This window comes from Liolophura sinensis, chromosome 1, assembly GCF_032854445.1.
Source record: "Liolophura sinensis isolate JHLJ2023 chromosome 1, CUHK_Ljap_v2, whole genome shotgun sequence".
NCBI classification, from domain to species: Eukaryota; Metazoa; Mollusca; class Polyplacophora; order Chitonida; family Chitonidae; genus Liolophura; species Liolophura sinensis.
Window position 1 is genome coordinate 15742809 of NC_088295.1, and position 18303 is coordinate 15761111.

Sequence of the window (18303 nt, forward strand, 5' to 3'; positions counted from 1 at the left end):
AGGGAACGGTATCTGGTGACTGGGAAAAGAAAAAGAGAAGTACAAACACGATGGAGCGAAGAGTGTATCACAGCGGTTAATGAGTCATCGTTTACGATATGTGCCTTTCAAACAGCTAATTGATGTCTACTCAAAACGTGTGCAGGGAGGGAGAGCTAGCAGCTACATCTGGAAAGGCGCGCAAGTACATCTTACCGGCTTTTTCCTCGCCGGCTTCCTAGCATGTGTTAATGAGCTAGAGGCTAAAAACGAACCCTGGCGCAGCGGGTCAAGTGTTCAAAACGGTGAAAAATTGATTGCAAGAACCACTCCAGTGTTCTTCCTTGTGCAAGATGCTTGCCGTCGTTTTGCCAGCCGAGATAAAGCGTTATTGTGGTAGATTTATGAGCATTCTGAGGTTTACCATAGTTTGTGGGGTACAGACAGGAAGTCTTGTGTGAGCTTAACCCCACAGTGAAGGCCACCGGCAGACTTAAAGATGTAATTGGAGAGTAGCCAGAAGGATTCTCCTCCAACACTACTGTTTCATTTCCCATCTCAGGTATGTCAATGCATTCAATTTAATCTGTTGCTTCAAATGTTCAGGGTGGTTGCCAACTAGGCCATTTGAGTAATATATAACCTTGAACTTTTGTGTATGCGTATGAGTAGCTTTGATGTTCACGCTCTACACTCTATAGTTTAGTTGGTGTTCACGGTTTATACACTGTAGCTTAGTTGGTGTTCCTCATTCCAGGGCTTAAGGAGTAAACTTTCTCAAAGAAATATGGGTTTGTTGCATTTTCAGAAGTCTTTTCTGTTTGTGTCGATAGCAACTATTCTTTCACCCTTGCAGTCTTCCTACAAATAATTTTAATAGTGCTCTTAAGGCGCCTTTTCATGGGTGAATGGCATTGTGAGGTACAATGGTAGGTGAGGCTGTTAAGTACTTCTGTGTCATTGTCTTGACATTTATCGTCCCCCATTGCACTCTATCCACCACAAGTGTCACACGCGCCACAACCACTTTCTAAGAAATTCGGTAAATTTTTTGCACCATCCACATCGTCCAAAATCGGGTTTAGTCAAAAGCTCCACCACGGTATCGTAGTAAATTTCAAGCACGGAGAACGGTATTACATCCAGACCGGTTGTTTTGGTACAGCACACGTGTCCAAGTGACTTTAGGTTCGACATCAAACATTGTTTGGGATGTCTGCTATGTCTGTCTCGCCTCGGTATGTAAACCATAAATAATGTATGTGACATGTGGAAAAGTAGCCAAATGTGGACATTACTGAAATGTCCTGTCCGTTGCACTCTTCGTTTAGCACCAACGTTTGCTCGGTGGTCAGTCCTTGGTAAACAAAGCTTCTTTTATATTTGAGATTTCAAGTGCTTCTTGACTGACAGATCGTAACACAAAATAAACGGAATTTCCTCCAAAATGTTCCGTCTGTAAGGCACCATTTGACAATTTAAAACTATAACGTAGTATATTTGTGATTTGAAATATAGTTAGAACTATATCCTATTGTTAAGAATTCTATTTCGGATGTGATAAGATCATAGATTGGTATAGCTACTTTTGACCAGTGTAGAAAGTGCGATGTTGTGCCAGGTGAATAATTACTGATCTTACTCACTGGGGAATTTTCCCATACGTGTTGGCCACTTTTTCGGGTTCGGCCGTTCCTGAGGTCTCCTGAAGATGGCCGAACATTCTTCAGAAAAGGTACCTCTTCACAAAGCAAAACTTAATTCCGGGGAACCTTACCCTCATCATGCCAACGCAACCATCGTAACATTCAAACAGGCTCATGGATATATGGGATGAATGGATAATATCCTCTGTTTTTTCATGTCACGAGTAGCCTGCAATAAATAACTCTCCCTCAGCAAATTACAGGTAGCTCATAATCACAATACAGCAGTAGTACACTGCACATAGTACCACAGTAATCCTTTATATCCAATGTTTTCCAACAGTAGGTTCTCAGCAGTATATTCCTTAAGATTTGCGGATGTCACAGCATTTTCGCTGTAAGCCATTTTCACTTTCTGGGTATACCACAGATTTAGTGCTGAAAACTGCAAGGCTGAGACTACTCCAAGTTCGAACCTGCGAGCGCAGACTCAGGCGTTGATCCCCAGCATGTGTCAATATAATGTAAAATGGTGTAAATGCTGCAGCATAGATTACAATATAATAAAACCAGAGGATCGACAAGAAAATATCAAACTGCAGATAATACCATTACTTATACCACCATCTAATTGAAATCTACTGTGTGGTATGTTCAGCAATGGAAGCTATGTCCTGTCCAATCGTCAGAGAAGGAATGCATGCTCGCCGTGAAGTCTGCCGATCAAGTACACCTCATATATTGCGTTAGGCGTGTCGAGACAGTTGACATAAATTGCTGGCGATTCCTTGCTTGACTTTGATATTACTGGTTCTAACCCCCAGAGATTTCAGCCAGTGTTCCGCGTTATAACAGATAAAGCACTAATACTGTGAACTTATACCTTGTTCCATTCGAATAGTTATTTGGCCCACGGGCCACTATTTATCATGGAGCATCCAACTTTCTTTGACTTGTAATTTAAACTATAAGTGACCTATATCCCAGAATCCAAGTATGTGGCTTTTCTTGCTCATCTGTGGAAGTTAAACGCCGACAAGGTTGCCACCTGTGGATATTGGAGCCAAATACAAGCTCGCACTGTGCCAGACTGTTACATAAGCCGAGCAGAAGCACGTCAATAAATGGGTGATGTGTGATGATGTCAGGCTGGGGTAAATGGAACACGGCCAACAGTTAATGACTGGGAAGATAGGAGAAGGTCGGTACAGCGTGCCGATGGTTACGATAGGTGTGAACCTGTTCCCAGAAGAGGTGTAAACTCGCCCGAGGCTGTCAAACAATAGACTTGTGCTTACAAATAGCTGTCTCTTGGAAAATCCATGTGGGTGCCTCTGACGCCTTACTCGACAAGGAATAAAGCCTGGATGTTGTATTTCTGTATAAATGTTACACGTATTCTTGGTTGTAACATTCATTACGGCCCCACGTGTTGGCATTACTGTCCTCCATTATCGTTGTCCACAGTGGAACATCTTTGGGTGTTGTTAGTTGTAACGTCTTCATGCAATAAAGTGTATTGTGGATCAAACGAATGCGCTTCTTATAGGATCTTGGCCATGCTTCAATTCAGACCAGTGTCGTGGTGTTGGATATTTCGGCCATGGGATTTCAGTAAGTTTTAAGCTGGGTAAGAGCAGTTTATATGAACACATGCGTGGTTTTCATTCAGTCCACCAAGCGTGCAAGAGGCTATGCTTGTAACTTTCTCTTCCCCAGGTAATACCTTAGTCATTTACATGTCTGTTGTGGGTGTCTGAGGCTTATGGCCATTACTGCCAGGTGTTTCTATCTGTGAAATTCTCAGCAAACTTTGGGTGCTAATCAGATGAAATTACTAAGGCAAAGTCGCCTTTGTAGCTGAAACAGAACTGAGAAGAACTCTAGGAATGAACAGGTTACCGCTTAGTCCTTCAGTACATTTACCTACTTCTGGAATGTTTGGCGATTTTTCTGACATTTAACGCGAAAATGAATTGCTCTGTGAAAACAAGGTGCCAGTTTCTAACTGCATCCATGTGTGTTAGTCATGCGGTTACGCAATGAGCACCATCGACGGCATGGCTGTCCAGCAGGTGCCCGCGGAGGTGCAATGCCGCTACAGAGGTGGGCTTTAAGAGAATGTTCAGGGTTAGACGTTAGCAAGGAAGCAAGTGTTTAGCTTCCCGTTCAAAGCTACGCCTGTTAACCGTTAAAGGCAGCTAAATCAATTTTCTTTCGTTGAAAGAAAAAAAATATATTGCAATGTGTTCTTTCAAATATCTGGGAAAAATTGTTTGTGTAACCTTGATTCAGAACATTTAATATTCTTACTATGTCTTATTCTTCGAAATGAGGCCTTTGTGGTACAGGTGTTGAAAGATCAGTCGGGCCGTAATAAAGATAACTCTCGTGCTTGGTCTTATATTTCCCAGACGCCTGCATTCTCATCTCAAACTGTGTCCGTGGCATAACTAGACAGCACTTAAATCAAGGGTGATGTTATCCAGAACTATCCCTTCTGGTTTGTTTAACGCCCAATGCCACCCAGTGTAGGTAATTGCTTTCATTTTTGAACAGAAAGATGCGTAATTTTAATATTTTATTGATGTCATCACAGCACACGAATGAAGGGCCACGTGAGAAATCTCTAAGCAAGAAGCATTCGTTATAATGTGAAAGCGAAGGACTTTTCGGATTAATGAAATTCACCGTTTTGCCCTTGGAGTGGACTAAAGTACTGGTGCATGTGAGAATTTGTGTGCAATATACGCTAGTTATTTATCTTGTCACGTATGATAATTAGTATCAGGTCAGCTAAAGTAACCCTTCTAGCAGAGATAGATGAGTTTTCGGTGAAAACATTAGATACCTTAGGACGTTACTTGTAGTTCAAATCCATACACTGTGTACATTCTTTGGTTAGGAATTGGACATATAGGTTTTGTTTAAAATCTTGCGGTACGTATTGTCAACAAAACTCAGAAAGTGCAATCTCTGCAAATTTTAACAATCTTACTAAACAAACTTTCTAAAACTTTCTAAAATCATATACATGTAGAGTTGTATCAAAGAAGTTAAAATCGGCAATTAAAGTACAGTAACTGCTATACCTTTTCATTCAACAACCAATGTCAGTATATATTGTAACTGGATACACAGGGCCTCATATGAGGCGTTTTTCGGATTGCATTATAGTGGTTTATAGCAATACGAATACGTCGTCGATGACAATGGCCGGTTACAAGGAGATACTTTCGTGGCACCAAAGCAAGTAACCAATCAGACCTGCTACATGATGTGAATGTTAATGCAAAATGTGCATGTTTTGTGTCTTTTCAGTGGCATCGTTGGGATCGGGCTGTGGTCCAGAGGTTGAATTTGCCTGTTTTTCATGGGTTTGGAGCCTACGGTCTCAAATCCAACTTTAGACTGGGATTTTTTTTATTTATTTGATTGGCGTTTTCGCTGTACTCAAGAATATTTCACTTATGTGACGACGACCAGCATTATGCTGAAAGGCTCCTCGGTCATTGCTCCGCGCTGGCGTGCTAGCCACCTCGGTAACGAAGGCCCCAGACACGGAATTGATTGATTCCTCACTCTAATTAAAATTGCTTAACTGAGCGCGTTTCTATAAGTGAAAATTTTTGAATGTTCAGTGATGCCGTTTGCATTTTGATTAAAACCTTGAGTAAAACCTTAACTTTTATCTCCTCGTCACAGTCCATTGATCTTTTGCCAATGAAATCTTTTACTGGAAGCCAAATTTACTTGGTTTGATCGATTGCAGCCATAAATGAGGAAGTTTGTCAGATGCTTACATGTAGGTGTTGAAGGGAGGTTGTTTTCCCAGGTCTATGACCGCTTTTCTCTACACATAAACCTGTCGTTGTATGAATTATATTCCTAAGTACTGCGTTAAAAATCTGTCAAATAAATAAATATAATGTAATTGTTTTTTATTTTAATACATTTACTGTAACAATATCGTAGTACCTTTTAGATATTCAAACGTCCTATCGTATTGAGTCAACCTATAAAGTTATTTTAAAGCTTGTTTATTTAAAGTTATTGTATAAAGCCGTCCACTGACAGAATCGACTATAACAGGACGAAGTCATAGGAATAATCAAATAAAATATATGAGAGTTTCGCTTTTTATGATTCTTATTCACTCATGTGAAAATAGATTCTTGTGTACGTCCCATACACCACACCAGTCGTCCATTGAGCAATGTATAGTTTGTTGGTTTCGTCAGATGTAGCTAGCTTACATGAGTTAGGACAAAAGTGTCTGTGTTTCTTTGGGTGTTGTTCCAAGACGAGGACAGCCTCTGTCATGGCATCCAGCTGATGTGTTATACAACACCAGCCTAACTTCCGTCAAGTTCTAATTACTTACACCGGCAACGAACACATTTGGAGGTGCTCTGAAGCCTTACTACATTCAGATCCGTAAGTTGTGCGTCAAAGTTTGAAAGTGTTCCAACTTGAAAAACTGCTACCCAAATGAATGAAGAACGATTGAATGTTTGTTTTCCTACGTTGTATCAACAACAGTGTTTGGAACAAACAATATGTGGGGCGGAACGTGTACAGTAGTATAATGCACATCATGGCAAGACTCATCAGTAAGTGTATTGTTTATCAGTACTGACAGCTTTGTGGAGTGCACTTTACTGATGGAAACTGTGTCACACACAAGGCTTTTTCATGTTGGAATGCACACCATAGATACCAGTACTACACACAGGCATTTTTGTGGGAAGAGCCACAAGCAAGAGCTGCCACTTTATGGAGACCTTGCTAATGCTTTACCACAAGTAACTGCTATACCAAGATGTAGTGTAACGCCAAGCGCTTTCATCTTACAGTTCACGTCATGCACATATACGACACCATGAAAAAATAATGTGGTGTTTCACTACCCTAGTACCCGGTTTTCAGAAGTCCTAACATTATGAAATACATTTATAGCCGTTTTATCACACACGAACAATCCTACGAACTCTGCTGTCGCGAGCTTCACCACAAGGTGTGGTAAATTGTATTTCTACCACACTTATCTCAATCGTACCAACGGATACCAATACCCGAATACTTCCGATTTTGTCCTTTGTGATTTTGGAAGTTGTCAAATATGCATCTGAGAAGTCAAGGACAGTACAACAGATTTTGTTTCATTTTTAAACAAATGGTGTATTGAATCGATATAGGCATAATGCTTTCTTCTGTGTGAAGGCTTTGCTGTTAAATGCAGCCAAGATATAAGTATTGATTTATACATCTCTACTGAGTACCATTCTTGTTTCATGTCTCGCATAAAGACTACCTGGAAATTGATATATAAGTCAGTCACTTGAGTATTAAAAAGATCAAAGTGTCTAACTTGTCTGGTTCGTTTGTGAACGGTAGGATGTGATAAACATAGTTTACCTGGAAAATAGGTAGAAAGTACCAAATATTTTGACTTGGTTGTTAAGTAGATAATATAAATATAACTTTACGGAATGCAATACGAGTGCTGGTATTTCTTGTACTAAAGCCTACAGTGATTCTTTGACAAGGACAAGTGGTTTCTTTTTAGCGTAACAGACAACTTCTCATCGTGCAGATTGTTTCGTCATGCATGCCGTATGATTATCACATTTTACTGTCGTTATCAGATAGTGAACAGTGACACTTGGAGGATTGCACACTTGCAGGAATCCGTTAGATGAACACGTCGTCTATTGTAAACTTACAGGAGTGCGTATGTGGCTTAGTATTTACCTAACCCCCGTCCCTGCACTCACAGGCGTTAAGCCCCTGTATTACACACATAGTGAGCGTGCTTTGTGGCTGTAATGATGTGGTTTGGAGAGACAGGCATACCAGACAAGCTATCAGTTACAGTTGTCCGCTCTTCACATATTGCCTTATTTCTACTATACAAGACTGCACACCGCTAACATGCTGCATCTACGTGGGACCGTTAACATAATTTTAAATTCATGTTTTGAGTGTGTGGAAGCTTCTTCTGTAAAAACAAAACTCTCCATTGATATCAGTTTTATGCTCTTATGCTTTATTTCACGCCTGTCTCTTCTGGCTACTAATCCGTAGTGAAAAACGCCTTCCTTTTCGATATCAAGCTTATCCCGTCCTTCCCAAGCTACATATGCATAGTGCAAGTTATTTATTTGTACTGAAGGAGACAAATGCATCTGGTTGTGATATTTTGTTAAGCATGATGAAGTTAGAGCTTGTAGGGGACTTAGGCAAATCTTATCAGGCAGTTCTGTGCACAACACATCAAAGAGGACACAACAGTTAAAATGCCCTTTAGCAAATTTAGGGGATGAAATGTCGTCATTGAAAGTTTCGCTCCACAGGGTTTAAACACGTTTGCACCTAATAATGGTCTGCATACATCTAGACCCAGACCTCAAGTCCACAAAGAATTGGACATCTCCCTATACAATCCAGGCTTCCATTCAGATATAATGGCAGGGATATATCTATAGTATTTTCGGAGCGACTATCGCAAAGGCTTGAAAAGTCATGTATGGGTATCCCAGCAAGACTGGTATCGTTCATTAATTTGGAGAGTAATCTTTTATGGCATGTGGATTTCACTTTCCCTAATATTTCTTTCTTTTTTTTTCTTTTTTCATTAAAAGCTGTTTTTGTGAGTAAAAAAAGAAAGCTTGTTGCAGACTGAAAGAGCTGGGTGTAATCAAGATATGCAAGCTTCTTCTCGTAAAATAAGTGTGTTCTCTGCTGGATGGCCTGACTTGTCACCAGCTGTTAATAACTAGGAAAAATTCGAACTTTGGATGGTTAGCGTCCGCTAAGATACTCAAACGGCTTTGAAACCGTGGATAATCAGAACGTATCCTGTTTCGCTGGTCATCCTCAAACATTTCAGTCACAATTCGCATTTTACTGCTTTTACTTACTATTTTTTTGTGTGTACTTATTGCTGCTTAACACCTTACTCAGAGTTTTTTTTTTCACTTATTAGAAGGCGAGCAATTTAATTGGAGGAGAAAACAACCAACCTTAGGCATTCATTACTCATTTATAGCAATTCATCTGCCGTCAAGGATGAACTCAATACCTTAACATCCGCTTTTCATTCTTGTATTTTACAATTCAATCGACCTTTTCCACTTTGTCATTGAATTAGTCACGTGACCTGCTGAAATGCTGTAACATGTGACATGAATCTGTCTTGCGCAGTTTGGTTTTCTTGTCACTGTAGATTTTAAGCCAAATGATACACATTTATGTATGAGTGAAGTTGTGAAGTCACAGAAGAAAATGTCATTGACTGTTTATTGTCATCCATTCTCATTGCAGACTGTTGGTGGACGTCTGTTTCCGACTTAAGACCCTTGTAATTGTATATAAATATTATTGCTATCATTTGACAGCCCTTTATGTTAGAATTAACAGCTTTTGGGACTGACCAGCATTCCTTTAATGGCTTTCTGGGAACTGTGTGAGTGCAGTGTACATTGCCGAATTGTTTTTTCTGTGTCCATTACTGGAATTACAAGCACTCATACCATTATGTATAGATAATGTACAGTGTTGTATATGTATCTTACATCTTCAAGTTCCATGTTTGAAGATATTCAGAAGGGTCTACGGCGTTTAAAAATTACATTTACTTTTGTACTGTGGCCTACTCGTCAAGTGCACTAAGTGAAAATTACGGATATTCTCATTATACGCTGCCATTTCACAAATTCCTGTATGCCCTAAGGGGGAGTCATTGCATACATAGTGTCACTGAATGTGCCGGTCTGAATAACGATTTACCAGACCGTGACTACCACTCTATCATGCAGGCCGTTTTATTTTCTTACCCATGGTTTAAGTCATTGGTTTTTGTTGGCACGAAGGACACCCCCCGGGGGGACCGGACGTTACGCGGTGGCGTTTTAGAATCCGACACTAAAGTGCAGAGTGAAGGTATAGGCCAAGGCGAGATAGGAAGGTGTGTGAGCCATGCTGTTCCTTAGCCAAGGGATTTACAATAGCTCACGCGGGAAGAGCATTATTTCGGTTTGCAGGTAATTACATGCTATTATACAGCTTAAATAACATCGATTGTCCCTGCACCGCTATGGCAGACGTAAGCTTAACGCGGTGGTGGTCTGTTACATTTTGTGTATACTAAGTATTATTTCTTACTATGTTTGCAGTTTCACACCAGCGTCATGCTAGGCCTCCAGCCATGTGTCTTTCTCGTCATGCTCACCCTCCACGCTGCACAGAAAGTCGACGTGGAACCTCACAAACAGCTGATCGTTGATCTCCACAACGAGTACCGACGGCGCGAAAAGGCGGCCGATATGATGTATCTGGTGAGAGAAAAATCTCAGAGCAACACTTTAATAATATTGTTTACTCAACGGTCTGCAGTTCTCTTTTGGTTTTAATGAAAACTATTACAATTATTAAGAATGAAAAATACCACCAGTACATATGATTGTGTAAACCTGGCGCGTTTATAACATCACAAAAATTGCATTAACATTTCAGAAAAGATCGAGGCTTGGGAGGAACACTTCTACCCTTTCCCTGAACCAAACCCTGTTTGGATGCGGGCACAGGGTTCCAGGTCAACGTCAGAATAATTCCTCTAGGCACCATCTTGACCGCCTGTCTGGAATGTTCATGCGTCTTATTTGCGCCCCCATGTCGTATGAATATGTTGTGCCTCTTCGGTGTATGGAATATCTTAAACATGTGTAACTGATTATTAACTGACTGTGTATATTATTACCCAAATACAATTAATGTGACATGACAACTCAGACTGAGAGATAAAAGAGATTGGCCGAGTTGAAGATTAATTTAGCCCGATGTCACAGAGTGCATGCTCTCATTAAATTTTACCTCTGAAAAACTGTTTTAGCAGAAATATGGTGATATTAAATCTGACCCGGATCATAACATATACACAGGCAATTAATATTTTTCATCAGTTGTTTCGCATAATTTTTGTATTGGCCTTCTGGTCACCGTATTGAACTCTAGCCATCGGCCTCGGGCAATGCGGCATCCTCAAGCAAGGCAATACGAAAACACTCGATGAATTATATATACTACGCCTTGGTGACAAGCCGTGTTTATCCTAGGATATATATTTACTACTGAGATTTCTTCACACTTGAAACCAACATATTTCACCAGGAATTCACGAATGGCCTTTAAACGAAATACAAATGTTCTCATTCCTGGTATAAAACTTCTCAAACTTTCTGGAAGCGATAAATTATGTTTTACTTTCTACTGCTTTCGCTACATTTTGTATAACATTTACGGTACACATTTGTTCAGCTCCTCGTTGATTTCATTTTATGTTTGTACCACATTTCACGCGATTTGAGTACTTTAATAGTTAAATTAGGTTTTGTTAAAAGTGTCACACTTTGAATGTATTGTCCACAAATATAGACTGTCTTCTGAACAAAATTGATGACATTCAAATTCCTTTCGAGCATATTACCATTTAACAGTAATTCTCACACACATTATCAAATCAGAACGCCTGTTTTGTGTTTGCAAGTTTGCAAATGTTTCAATGGTGATATTTGACTTTAATTTTACTCCAAACATATGAATACCTGTAAAACGATGCACGGAACGTCTAAATTCATGTTAACATGATCCACTTCATGTATTGCTTAGAAATTCGCTAATTATAGCTAAATCAGTAAGTTGTGTCCCGATGTTTCAAGCATGATTTGAAAAAATATTTTGATGTAAAGCTAAACTTTCTTCTGGTTGGTTACGTATTGTATATATTGTATAAAGGGTACACCTTGACTCGACCTAACGTACACCTCCCTCGTTTATTGGAAACAGTCGTACAGCCTAGACGTGACAGTGTTTGTTTAACATTTGTCTTCTCTCAGCATCAGTCATATCGGATTACGCCTGTCTACATTGAATTACGTCTCAGATTTATGGTGGACTATAAAACATCAGTGTGTAATGAGGTTGGAATAGGAACTATTAACTATTTGATTGACAATAACCGCCTCAGCCAAGGAAGCAATCGTACCAATTTGTCTAAACACACAAACTATCCTTTAAGCTTACCCTCACCCCTCTGTTTTATTTAAAGGAGTGGGATGATGAATTATCCCACGAGGCCGCGGTCTGGGCGAAACGCTGTAAATTCTTACACCAGGAAAACGAATATGGAGAAAACATAGCGTATGATATTAACGAGGCTAAGCCGGACATGTTCGTGAAGCGAATCCTCCGGCAGTGGTACGATGAGAGGATGCGGTACTACCGGAGTCCTTACGGCTGCCGAAACAGTTGCCATTATACCCAGGTAATGTGGTCAGAGCATGAAGGTAGAATGTTCTACCCCCATGGTCACAGCAAGAAGAAACAGTTTAACTATTATGTTGTGCAACGTTCATAACTTTGCCTTATAAACAACTGACACAATCACAGCACACCTATCCAAGAAAGTTATCAAACAATGTTTTGACCTTGTTAAATCAGAAATAACAATTTTATAGTGCTATAAAATTTTGACTAAGATCGCTTAGTGATCCCGGTATCAGATGTACTGTACATAGCGTCCGAATTTCTGAATCTTTTAAGCACACAAATAATTCTAGAATAATACCCGGTGCTTATGTTGTTCAAAGAAAAACACGTAAATGTCAGTTAATTTTTATTGAATTAAACTTTCATCCGATTCCCCAGTCCTTGATAAGCATCGATTTCTATCTGCCACAAAGCATTACATGTTCGGAATTCACATATTGATTTACCCATTTATTTATTTTTTGCCTTTTCCCAGATGATCTGGTCTGACACTTCCCATGTGGGTTGTGCCATGGCCCAGTGCAAAACCTTGTTAGTTTGGGGCCAGTATATGCACAACGCCTTCTACCTCGTTTGTTATTATTCACCTCGGTAAGTTATCAACAGATAATACTGGTTAGTGTACGTTGATTTGTGGAGTCCACGTCCTTTACCTTTGCTAGGCTACTGAATACTGTGCGCAGACCATCAGCAACTCAGTAATTTATGTATTATACCGGAAGCATAGACAAGGTATTAGTTGTTTTAAAGTGGAGTGGTCTTGAGGGTGGGAAGGTGGAAGATCCGGCCGTCAGCATGGTCACTATGAGTATGTTGACCAGGAATTAGTTCCTTCTTTCAAAGGTTCTGCTGACACTGGTTTCCAGGTAACTTGTAATGGTCACTTGGAAATCCTTGTGCGTAACATAATAATGTCTCATAATGACCCAAAAGTTCTCAAATATTAAGTCAGTTTCTAACGAGTACTTCCTCAACATCATACTATAGAAGGTGGCAACACCAACATTGCCACCGTGGCCTTCTTTATCAGGATGAACCAAAAGTTGTGTTCTCACAGCGTACGTTATTTATATTGTATTTCCTTAACACCACACTATGGAAGATGGCGACACCAGCATTTCCACAGTGATCTACAAACATCAAGCGGGTCGTCTAAATACATCTGCCTTTTCTCAGTAACAGGCTACGTCAGCACTTTTTCATGTATTTTCCCTATAAGCATTCCCGTTTAAAAAGATTCATGAAGCTGTTTCCAGAGAAAGTAGCCGAGATTCAGGCAATATTTTTGTTGCCCTTCTGATAATCTTGTTAATAGTACGCAATAGCAGAATAATAAAATAATTATTTTCTTCTGCTAAATGTTTGCGTGACTATTCGCGAAACCTATTTTTCTGCTGCTCTTTTCTTTTTGCCAACAATAAATACGCCTGTGGTTTATTTATGTTTTTTCTTTGCCTTTCATAGACATTTTTCGTGACAGTGCTTTGTGTTTGCGGTTTCAGCGGTAATTGGATTGGCCAGTATCCCTATCTCTCCGGAACCTCTTGCTCAAGATGCCCCCGTGGACATTGGTGTAACAAGGGACTGTGCAAAAGTAAGTATAGGCCAGTTGTTAGAATACCTATTCTTGCAGGTCAAGGGCAGTATATATGTGATCAATAAGGACAGCAATTTACCTTGACGTTCAAGTATATATACATATTTTCTCGGCACTTCCAAGTCTGCAATCCATCACCTGAAAGCAAGTGATAATTTACTTTACGTGAGGTTATCTGGCACTCTTCTTCAGTTCGAAGTCCGCTGGTATCTCCTTGATTTTTTGGTAATAGTGTATTGAATCCATCTCAAGCAGTGATATCAAAAAGTAACATTTGATAGTCTTTCCAGTAAGGGGTTGTCAAAATGATATATGCAAGTTAATATGAATTGTGCTTTTAAGATTTTTATTTCAAACATCATATTTTTGTACTATTTTCTGCAGATAGCTTAATGTGTTCAGACCGGTTTCGACTGTTTCTATGCATCTATTTTCATTTCACCTTTTGATATAAAGTTAAATGTTATACAGAACACTGACGGCTATGTCAATTAGTAGGCAGAAGCGAGCTTTCTTTATAGCCCTGTGATAAGTTAGCAAGCTTCAGACCAAAATTCCAAGCAGGTACATGTCATATTTATCTAAATATCTTCTTGTCTGTAATTCCAAGCAGTTTATTTCTATTATTGTAATTGTGCTTTGGTTACAGGTCGCGAGTCCACAAACTATAGCAAAATACACACAAAAACCTCATTCACTTCGGTCTACTCCTCAGGTAGGTGTACTTATCTAACATTTACGTGGCGTCCACTGTACTCTCTGAACAGGAGCGGTGAAATGCCGACTGAATAGATTACACAGTGACTTTTCTGTAATACCTTTCAGGCTTCCTTTACACAGATGCATTTAAGTTTCTGCAGTCACTGATGATAGAGTGTCTGTATTTGAACATCACACATCCATGTGAAAGTTAGCACTTCATTCACTTCAAACCCGACAGTATTTAATCTGACATTCGCAGTTGAAGTATCCAGTTTCTCTTAATCGAAAATTAAGTTACCTTTCCACACGTGTCCTACGATCGTGAATGTTATGTGTGTGTAGGGAATTTCCCTTTTGGCCAAAACAGTTGTTATACCCATATTTATAATACAATCGCATGAGATAAAAAGATGTCTTATGGTACCCTAATGAAACATAAAGAGGAACATGTTCCGCAATTTTCTCTTCCCCACAGGTGCTACAGCAGATGAGGCTGTAGCAGACATTTCCCAGACTCTAACCGTAATCAGCGCAAAGCCAGATGTCAAGTTAAAACCAGGACCCATGTCAGGCAGGGAAAGCTTAGATGACAAATTCGGGAACCGCAAGACGGACGGCTGTGAAGATCTCCAGAAAGTGTTTTGCGAGGCTTGGGCCAGACAAGGGGAGTGTGAGCGGAACAGTGACGCCATGGATCACTATTGTAAAAGGTCTTGTGGACGTTGTCCCAGAGGTAATGATTGGAAAGACGTGTATTGTTTTTCTTCGCAGATTATAGGAAAGTTATACCCAACACGATACCAGCAGGGCCCAGCTCCTAGTACAAAAACAATGTGCTATTTCCATTGCATTCCATTTATCGGATGTATGAACAAAAGTAAATGACAATCAGGATCGAGATCATCCGTAAGCCGTTTTGATGTGATATTACTGAATTCAGTCTCTAATTATTAGAGATTCATAATCAGTCACAGTCTTTAGATTTCCAAGCACACCATGCAGAAATGTCAGAATGTCTACTCCCACAACACATCTGTTACAAATTTGCACATCACCAATGATATATGTATCAGTGGTACATAAATCGTGTAGCGATAATGCACGCTATTCTGGATGTTTTACAAAATCTCCCAATTTTATCTACACCATTCCGTTACCCAAATACTACAAACGTCCACTTCACAACGTATGACTACTCAACTTGAACCCAAATTGCTTTAGGCGAGATTGGTTTCCAAAACATGAGCCAGGGTACCGTGATTATTCCAATGTACCTCCAGCGGCCGGGACAGTGTAGCACCGGGAACCTCGCCTCAGCAGGCGTATCTTGATGCTTGATTGGCCACTCGTATTTACCCTCTGCGCGTGCTTTCATACTCTTACTGGAGAGCTAACCCGCCTGATTATTACCGTATGTAGGTCTACCTGTGTATTACATTTCTCTGGATATGACGCTAATACCCTTTCATATCAAATGTGATAGCACATCTCACGTCTGTTTCAGATAACGGGGACGTGATCGGCGATGGGAATACCCACGTGATTCGCCAAAGCGACGAGCAGTGTGAGGATATGTACGAGTCTAGACAGTGTCAGATCTGGGCGACTGTCGGCGAATGCGAACTGAACCCAGTCAGCATGGAGCACTACTGTAAACGATCATGCGGTCTCTGCGATCCAAGTAAGTGCTTATCATCAACTGTACGTGAGTCTTCAAATCTCAACCTATGGTCTAGCTCAACTTCTAGAAAGGCTCTCTTTTTTTTACCTGCACCCCCATCACCCTCCTAACTCTGTCCACTCTAAATTTGCCAGCGTAAAAATAATTGGTGCTCTGGCATCGGTGCAGCAGGAGATTTTAGGAACATCAGCGGATAGTGATGGCGCAAGTTTCACAACGCCTTTACGCCTGGTATTTCTTAAAGTAAGATGGCACATGGTTATGTACACAAGGTATTAGAATATAAAGTGATAAACAATGGGAAAGATGACAAATATGTCAAAACATGGCTCACGTGACTAAATAGTCAGATATGAAAGGAGTATTGTGGGCAAACCCTAAGGAACAGTGGGAGCGGTGTGCAGTTGTCGGGCTGACGGAGAAGTGAACTACACATACTGTGTCTGTACAATGCTGCCTTCAGGCTGTTAATTTGATTTTAATTGACGATTATTTATTTGAAAGTTTCGTTCCATGCAAGACACTCCAGCTGTGTTATGGGTTAGCTATAGGCTGGATCATAACAAAGGCTTTAACCGTGGCGCCTTGGAGCTCATCTGTTAGTATAGAACATTTAAGGAAACGGGGATCTCATAAGCCCAACGTAGGTCTACTGATGCCCGGTGTAGTGTTCACATGTTGGAATCTATGCGTCAAAACACACATGCGTATACCAGCCGTCCACCAACTTTTAAGTGCCGATTCAAAAATCGCCCGGCCAGTTCCAAAAACGACATTGTACACAAACCACCAAAAAGCTAAGAAATTATATTAAACAAATTCGTGCAAAGAGAAGCAGTCAACAGTTTTCAGTGCAAGGAATGTTCTAGGCAAATGAATGACATCAGTATCCAGATCGTGCATCATGTCTGCAAGTTGTCGATAGTCAAAATATGTACCTCAGTTGCGCCTTGATTGCAACTGCTCATATATCCAAACTGGCAACACTCTCCAGACACGAGGAGAGACAGTCATATTGTTGTCAAGGTCAAAATATAAGAGCAATGTCATATCTGAAATAGCAATAAAAGGAAGACATACTTCAGGGCCGCCTTTGTCTTCCATGGTTATGTAATGCGCTGTATAGTGATCCTGACCATTCTTATCATTTTAAGTGGCCAGAGGCTTTAGTGATGAACGGAACTATACACCAGTGAAGGACGATACGGGAACAGCGACAGTCAGCGAAACGAGGACAACACAGAACACGGGTAGTAGCGCGAAGAAAAAGAAGAAGAAGAAGTGCAAAGACACCTTTACGAAGAGGAAATGCAAATATATGTACAAAATGGGAATGTGTAAAGTTCATCATCTGGAGAACTGGATGAGGAGCAACTGTGGGAAAACATGTGGATTTTGTTTAAAACGTACGTTTTAAATTTCTGTTCTGTGTCATTACACCATGTTTTTAAAACATGTTACATGTTAATGCAGTATTTTACAGGTAACGCATTAAATATGTACTGGGGGCCTCCGTAGCTCAGTTGATTAGCACGCTAGCGCAGCGTAATGACACAGGAGCTTCTCACCAATACGGTCGCTGTCCAGCTCATGCTGGCTTTCTTTCCAGCCATAAGTGGGAAACCCTGCAGCAACCTGCGGATGGTCGTGGTTTTTCCCCGAGCTCTGTCCGGTTTCCTGGCCGCCGTCGTATAAGTGAAATATTCTTGCGTACGGCGTAAAACACCAATCAAATAAATAATAAATAAATTAAACATGTATTAAACATTTTCAGTCGGCATATTGTCCGTAGGCTTATCTACATTATGACGATTATGTCATCCGATTGCTTGACCTTTCTGCTATCGGGATGCTGAAGTAGATGCCAAGTTCTCAAAATATTAATGCAATTGTATTGATTCAATTTCTTAATGCTTTTGTAGGCAAATACAGAACCGGTCTGCCCCAAAAAACAGGGGAATGTCAGGATAATCGAAGTGAATCAAAATGCCAGCGTCTGAAAGGAAAAGGGTATTGTACCACAAAGAAGAAAAAGATGAGACGGAAGTGTGCAGCGACGTGTGGACTATGTGAAGACGAACCCACGTGATCAAGTCGCGTGGCGCACGCGCCGATGGAGGGTGTTTTTTCGACCATGTATATAAAGAAGGCAGCATTGGATTTGTACGATAACGGTTTGCGATGATGATGGACTGCGTCAAGTCTCCACAGAAAAGCTAACTGTTTTGTGGAGTCCGCTGTAACCAGTGCCGTAACCATGTGATATTAGCAAAGTTTACATCTGAGGTTTTTCTTGATATACTAAATCATTTTTCACATAATGTCATGTTTGGATTAAATTCCTACTTGTTTTGTCCTCTATTTACACT

At 40.3% G+C, this 18303-nt stretch overlaps 1 protein-coding gene across 1 annotated transcript; it reads left to right on the forward strand.

Annotated features, from left to right (window-relative positions):
- Window positions 1-485: 485 nt before the first annotated feature.
- Window positions 486-18052, forward strand: LOC135461435 (uncharacterized). Its single transcript, XM_064738537.1, has 10 exons — window positions 486-541; window positions 9803-9964; window positions 11734-11949; window positions 12430-12545; window positions 13457-13548; window positions 14201-14266; window positions 14729-14986; window positions 15758-15934; window positions 17089-17340; window positions 17857-18052. The coding sequence occupies exons 2-10, from the start codon at window positions 9818-9820 to the stop codon at window positions 18021-18023; spliced, it is 1491 nt and encodes a 496-aa protein (XP_064594607.1). The 5' UTR covers window positions 486-541; window positions 9803-9817; the 3' UTR covers window positions 18024-18052.
- Window positions 18053-18303: the final 251 nt, after the last annotated feature.

What these genes read in the sequence shown, in the direction of transcription:
- LOC135461435 (XM_064738537.1), top strand. Translation starts at nt 9,818, where the DNA reads ATGCTAGGCCTCCAGCCATGTGTCTTTCTCGTCATGCTCACCCTCCAC. An exon ending in CACTTCGGTCTACTCCTCAG is followed by an intron (nt 14,267 to 14,728) that starts GTAGGTGTACTT and finishes TCTTCCCCACAG; the next exon opens with GTGCTACAGCAGATGAGGCT. An exon ending in ATGTGGATTTTGTTTAAAAC is followed by an intron (nt 17,341 to 17,856) that starts GTACGTTTTAAA and finishes ATGCTTTTGTAG; the next exon opens with GCAAATACAGAACCGGTCTG.